Genomic DNA, 7,534 nt, shown 5'->3' with positions numbered 1-7,534 from the left:
CTGGTCCCGGAACGCGACACTTACGTGGGCCACTATGGCAGGTTTTAACATGTTATGTGTAATGGTCACTGGTCGTTATCTAGACGGATAGTAATAAAATGCCGTGCTACTGTTTGTGTGTGGTCGTATGGCTTACCATCAGGCGAACAGCAGGCTCGAAATCATTATTTAAATGTAATAAAAAATCATTTTTTACACCAATATAATTGTTCGCAGATGGGTGAAGGCAAGTGCCCGCGGTACTGGGACGACGGCACGGCGCAGTACGAGCACATATCGGTGCAGTACGAGGAGAGCGAGTCCTGTCCGTATTACACCAGGCGGCAGTTCAGAGTTATTAATAACAAGGTACAGACATTCTATTTTTTTGAGGGTTTTTATTCCAAACGGGGGTGAGTTAACATATCCTATACTAGGAGGAAATGGTTAATATAAATGTTGTCTTTAGCAACATAAAAAACCATTGTAGATTTTATGGAAGTTGTTCATAATCATTTTACTTCCTGGCGTTTATGATCTCCTGGTACACAATTGTTAATTATCATAATTGTTTAATTTTATTACTTTCCCATTAGCAACACTTTAATTGCATCCATGTCACGAGCGTTTTTTAAATGCCAAAAAAAATGTTTACCATCATGTGCACCCAATACGATCACCAACTCATAATGTAACCATACTTTACTATAGTATCAACGAATGTTCATGTTTACCTAATACGATTTCGCACCAATAATAAAAGCACACTTTATAAGATGCACTATAGTATATATGTATGTACAGAGCGGCGAGGTGTCGTCGGTGCGCCAGCTGCAGTACCAGGGCTGGCCGACGGCGCCGGGACACGTGCCCGAGGTGACGCGCGGCCTCGCCGAGCTGGCGGACGCGGCCGACCCGCTGCACACGCCCACCATGCTCGTGCACTGCCAGTGAGTATCGCACTACGCCCCTATTATAAACAAACTTTATTCTGCAAGTCATATGTTTCATATTTCTTTAACGAGTATAATGATAGTACTTTGTAATTTAACATTCTGAATTGTCTTGCTGTTGTCTAAGAGCAATCTGACCACTGTCAATAGAGGGTCTTGGTCGTCTCCTGATTTACTAAAGCGGTCAAAGAGTGGACAGAATAGTATGGCGACGCGATGCTGTACTGTTGAATATGTGACATCAACTAGATACGCTCGGCGGTCGATTTCACATAGATTCGAGAAGCAGTGTCGCGTCATACCGCCCCGTCCTGTTTGATGAAAGCTTTACAGCACAATGAGCTGAGTTTTTAGCGGAAAACGTGGAGCCCACAATCATAACCGTAATGTACGTGAGTAATGTGTGTTGTTGCAGACTGGGCACGGAGCGGTCGTCGCTGTTCGTGGCGCTGTGCATCCTGATCTGGCAGCTGCGCGTGGAGCGGCGCGTGGACGTGTGCTGCGTCGCGCGCAAGGTGCGCTCGCAGCGCGCCCGGACCATCGACACATTCGTGAGTACCGCGCGCACGCATGCGCACACGCACGCACACACGCACGCACACACGCACGCACACACGCAGGGAGAGAGAGATACAAAAACATAGTATTGGCCATCATAATGACATTTGTCTTGGCTCTCACCAGCTGAACCTATAGTAATCTTTGTTAGTGTGTAAGTTGTGCCAGCTGTTTCTATTTTTGGCATTGTATAGCACAACATAAAGTTTGGTTCTAAACGTGAAGCTGATCTCGTCCGACCCTCTGATGGGATTACGATCTCTCGAACGATTGCCGTCGACTTTAACATTAACCATAAGTTATATAGTCGTTATTCAATGTATGAAATATGCCAAGTGCAAATCATAAACAACGCTCTCTGAGCAACAAGACATCTTAAAATCCTCAATCTTCCTCACTTTTTCTAACCCATTTACTTCTATTTCAGTTACAATACGAATTCCTCCACCGTGCCATACTAAACTACGCAGAGTTGCACAATCTACTAGAGGACAGTTAAACCTCCGATACGTCGTGTCAGGTACATGAGAATCTATGGTGGTAGAAATAAGAGCTGTTTTCATACAAACCGTGCAACAGGGATATATATAAATTAAAAAAAAAATCCGTTGTAAGATTTTATATTAACCAAAGAGTTTCACACGCAATTGTTTAGATTAAAAAAAAATCGGATCGCACGTTTTGTATGAAAACATCGCTTCGTTGTAATGTGAAACTTATCGGGCCTATATTTAAGGATGTTTTTCCTTTGAAACAATTCTCAATTTTGCTACCAAACACTTTTATATTAGTCGGATGTGATTATGCAATAAAGATATAAAACCAAATTTAAAATAATCAAAATACAATACGTATTATATTTAAGTTAAAACAACTTATATAATAATTGCTATTTAGGACCAGGATAATGAATACAAAAAAATGTGGCATGTATTTCGTAAATCATTGCTTCCTTAGCGTTTAATAATAATAATAATTTAAATTATACCAACTTAATATTTCGACATGGAGTTTTTTTTTACAAATCCCAGTTTTGTCCTAGATTGCATAATCACGTCCATTGTAAGTGTAGGTTTTGTATATTTGGTGTAATTTTTATTTCATATATTTCTTTCGTACGTCTTCGCCGCCTTTCCCCGCGATGTTTCTAAAACGTGTGAATTAATTTAATATTATTATTATTTTATTATCCTAGTAGGTGCTTCAATTGATTTAAGACATTTATTTAGTGACAAAAATATTTTTAATTTTTATTTAATTGTGTGCCGGCATTGTACAAAACGGTAAACGTGTTCGAAATTCAAAATTAAATGAAAAATACTTTTTTTTTGTGACGACAAACTTTATGCAGTGATTCAGCCCAATTTTATTTTATTTTTTTAATTGTATAAGTTTTATTTTGTTTCGCACGTGACTGATTCCAGAATTAAAATTATATTGTAAAACTTAATACAAATTGTACACTGCGGGCGCACATATTGTTTTATCTCAATGTTATTTTAATTATTATTTTTAATTACAATGTTATAATCTGTGTACAAAGACAATCACCGTGTTTTTCTAACTCAAATATAAGTGAATCTAGTTGATAGTTTTGTACTGAGAGTAATGACGCGTCGCTTTTGCTTGTTATATTTTCGTGATGTCCAAAAATACGACATTTTTAATGTAACGACAATTGTATTTTTTGATGTCCGTTGGTAATGAGTTTTCCGAACGAATTTGAATTTTGAACAAATATTTAAATATATCTTGATATCAATGAAACATAGTAAAATGACAGCAGTAATGCAGACTTTGACTTCGCAGAGATGTAATCGGCACAAATATAAATTAGGCTATTTTATGTTAATTTCAATAAGATTAAAAGCTACTGCCATAATATTAAGGAATATAGGGCTGTCACCACTCCTCAAATGTCATCAACGTAATATCAAAGTTTTTGGTTTTAAAGGCCTTAATTATTTTTTTATAAAATTACATCATTAAATGCAGTACAAAAAAATTCGTTCGGAAAACTCAAAATCGCAAAAAAAAAATCACAAGCCTAGTTATAGATCTGTTTTGCGTAGGTGACCCTGTACGACGGTATTGATAACAATACCAAATATGATAACGTGTCCAAAGAGAAAACGAGCGTTAGTATTATATCACTGAAATAAAAAAAAAATGATGAAAGAAGTGTAAAAGTAAAAAAGAATTCTATGTATTTATTTTGATAACTAAAGAGGCCATATTTTATTGCATTTTGATAACTTTCACGTTTTTTAATTTTATTTTGTATATCAATAGCAAAGTTATTCGGTAATGGTTTTATGAAAACCTATTAAGGATTACAGTTAAGGCCAAATAAATGTAATACCCCAAAATTTAGCACAAATTTTTAAAAGGCTCGTGCACATATCAATGTTGTTTGACGCAACGATCTTTTGTCGCAGTGAAATATGTATGGGAATGTGTATGAGGCTTAAGAATTGTTTGAATGTGCACGGTCCGCGTCTCACAATTTTTGATGTATTTACTAAATTTTCGTTTTAGAAATTTTGTTTTTTTTTCTCCCTTTTGACAACGTGCAAGTGATTATTGTCTTGTACGGTGGACTGTCTAACGTATTTGTAGTGTAAGCTGTATGTTTAGATTTTGTATGAGCTAAACGAAATATACAATATGTTGACGTTGGGTGGGTGATGTCGGGTTGCGATGTTTGTATTGGTCCAAGTGATTATTCTAAATTTTATTTGTAGTTTTACATCCGTATTCTCATACGTTAACTAAGTATTAATAATCCTATACTAAATAATGTTTTTTCGGCATGAAAGCCATCGCCGTGCGCATGCGCATATACGGTGCTCTTATTGGCTATTGCGATAAATAATAGGCAGACAACTATGGAATTGTCAAATTGCACTCAACGCACTATGAGTTCTCGTAGTTTTGAATACGGTTGATAATACAATACAAATATTGTCATAAACATGTACTATAATTCCTTGTTCCTATATGTTGCCAATAAAATATATTAATTGAATTATTTAAATAAATTTTCAAACACAAAAACACTATGACATATCTTATATAACTGCCAATACAAACATAACAACACTTCCATACATTTGTATGTATGTCGTCCAGTATGTAATGCCGCGGAGGTCGTTTTCAGACCCAATTTATGATAATACGGGACTAGCGCGCGCTTCCCGTTCGTAACAAATATGTTGTGTTCAATTACTATTCCTAGTCTTGAGAGATTTTTTTATATCTATTTGTGTTGTAATGCTACCCACCTTTTCCGGTTTTGCAGCGTGAATATATGCTTTTATTCCTAAGCTTTGTGTACAATACTTGGGTGTTGTTACAAGCGATAAAAAGGCAATGTTACCGCACAGGACAAACCTTATATCTTTGAGTTTGAACTTAACCTCGTTACGATTAAAGTTCCATTTCACATCACCGTCTCTTATATATTCGTATAGGCACGGAAAAATATAACAGAACAGAAAATTTTCATTAGATTTTCAACTTAACCTTCTTACGAATGAAGTTCCTTTTCAAACATCTCACCGTCTCTGATCTCCCGTAATGTGTTCAAGTATGGACGGGAAGCGCGGCGGTCACCAGTGCGACTGATTCGAGTGCGTTGGTTTCTAGCTTTTTTATATTAATATGAATGGATGGTAATGTTTATTAGCAACGATTAAGTGAAAAGATATAGCTGTCAGCCATTCAGGTAAGGAAAGAACAATGGCGGTCTGCCATGAAAAATTTTTGGTATATTTTGAGTGTGTGAACGAAATATATTTTAAAATTCAAATTTCGAATCCCTGAGCAAATTTTGTCGTATTACTATTGTTTTATCAACTAAAGAAGATTCTAATATGTACCTATGTATTCTCAAATGCTTAAAAAACTTGGATAATTTAAAAAAATATTATAATATATTCTAATAATTATTAATAGACGATTGCTTGATTTAATGACGACATACAGAGGTGACATGACGCCTCCATGCAAAATCAAATAAACATAAAAAATATTTTTTTATAGGCTTAGATTCGTTTAGAAATTGTAAGAAAATTACTTATTTGTAACAATGATATTTATAAACACTTGAGAATTCCATGAACGAATAATTCGCCATTCTTTATGAATGCTAAACGCAGTAACAATGGGTTGTTTATTCATCTTTTGTGTTTGTGTTGTCTCTGTCGTCCAATAGTAGTGTGAAAGAGACATTCCCGCCCTCGCACCCACCACTACAACCCCTGTAACCCAGGATCAACAGTGGCACGCATTTTATGACACCGAGCAGTGAAGCTCGGCGAGTCTCCTGAAACACTAATTTGTGCTGTTTGAAGACCACCGTCAGTGTAAATTCAGCATTCTAGGACAGTATTATGATATCTTTGTTTAGTCCAATCCAGGTCTTTTATATAACCAATCACTGTTTACTGACTGCAACAACTTGCTCAATTGCATAAAAAACTCATTATATTAATTGCATATTTGAAAAAATCCTTTTTTTTATATACAATGCTAGTTTTACATATTTGTGGGTTAGGCCACTTTGATCTATCGACTGACAGTGTCCCTAAACATGAAACGCATAAATTATAAATAAATTTTGTAAAATTTGATCTAATATTATAGATAATTTGTTGCTAATAAACAATACTTATTTGTGAAAATGTAACTATGTTACTTTTTATATTAAATAAATATAGATAGTAAGTTAGGCTAGATGAAGAAATCGGTGACAAATAAAGAAATTGCAGCGAGAGATTGCAGTGATTTGAGTTTAGGGACGTGTTGGTGACATTTTTATGATGATAGTGAATATAATTTTTTTTGAACCTCTCTACGATAAAAATAATTAATATTATTAAGCAATAAAAGCTGATTTTTATAATTAATTGCGTGTACCTTTGAAACTTTTATGATTACTTCTTTACAACGGTTTCTTTTTCTTGGATCTAGTAAAAATAAAATAAAAATAAAATTGATTAGAATGTACAGAAAAATATTCTGAGACGTAAGGGCCGGATTTGACAAACATTTTGGGGCTACATACTTATCTAACGCGCACGTTCATCGCTTCCAATCACTTTTATCTCTCGCCGCGTTTCGACAAACTCCTATGTGGGGTGCAAAATTGTTATAGAATGAAAACACGCTCAGACCGCTTTTAAATATACCCATGTGCTTTTATGATAAGTATTTTGAAAGATTTAATTATTTGTGTTTGTGTAAGATCGTTTTTATATAACTTAATGTCTATAAAGTTCGAATTTACGATGAAAATATCATTACAATAAGTGTATGGCAGATCCCATTATCAATATAGAAAATTGTGCCCATATTTGACTCTGTCAGTTTTGTAAACGTCTTATACGACGAACTAATACACAAATATTTCCAATATAAATAATATATTCATATTCTCATATTTCTTAGAGCCCAATTTAAACTTATTAAGACCTCCCATTCATGTGCTTTTTGAATTTTGGCCCTGACTATATAGTCCAAAGACAATGTTTTATATTAAATAAACCACAGACATTAAATTCTATAATAACGTGACAAATAATTTAATTAAATATTTTTTATTTAATTTTGAATATTGTAAACGGATTCGTGTTAAGTTCCAGAACAACGCTTATTTGTAAATATACCACGAAACACGGTATCCCAATGTTTCTTACCATTATTGTATTTTTTTAATTCAATCATAGAAGTAAGCGGTTGTAATACTAAGTATATTACATTTTTTTTTGTAAATAAATAATGCAGGTCAATGTAACAATATTTTTGAAAATATACCACTATTTAGAAATGGTGATTTTATTTTCTTTATTTTACCTTTTATTAATTGGAAGTATATATATATACTTCCAATTAATAAACGTTCTCATGGTTTAAGGTGATTCCCCAGCAAAAGGCGCACTTACCTTATGTTTACAAGTTTATAATGTATAAAAAAGCATAATTTATTATAATGAGGATAATTATGTCCTAATTTCATGCCACTGAAATTATTGATTTCATGT

General features: G+C 34.2%; 1 protein-coding gene across 1 annotated transcript; it reads left to right on the top strand.

The window, feature by feature from the left end:
- Positions 1-178: 178 nt before the first annotated feature.
- On the top strand, positions 179-2,998 carry LOC119191411 (tyrosine-protein phosphatase 69D-like). The gene is made up of 4 exons (XM_037445316.1): positions 179-348; positions 784-929; positions 1,348-1,483; positions 1,918-2,998. Exons 1-4 carry the CDS (start codon positions 217-219, stop codon positions 1,987-1,989), a joined length of 486 nt encoding a protein of 161 aa, XP_037301213.1. The 5' UTR covers positions 179-216; the 3' UTR covers positions 1,990-2,998.
- The last annotated feature ends 4,536 nt before the right edge of the window (positions 2,999-7,534 follow it).

This window comes from Manduca sexta, unplaced genomic scaffold, assembly GCF_014839805.1.
Source record: "Manduca sexta isolate Smith_Timp_Sample1 unplaced genomic scaffold, JHU_Msex_v1.0 HiC_scaffold_1491, whole genome shotgun sequence".
Taxonomy (NCBI): domain Eukaryota; kingdom Metazoa; phylum Arthropoda; class Insecta; order Lepidoptera; family Sphingidae; genus Manduca; species Manduca sexta.
Note: the sequence above shows the minus strand (reverse complement) of the source record. Positions and strands in the feature narration are given on the sequence as shown.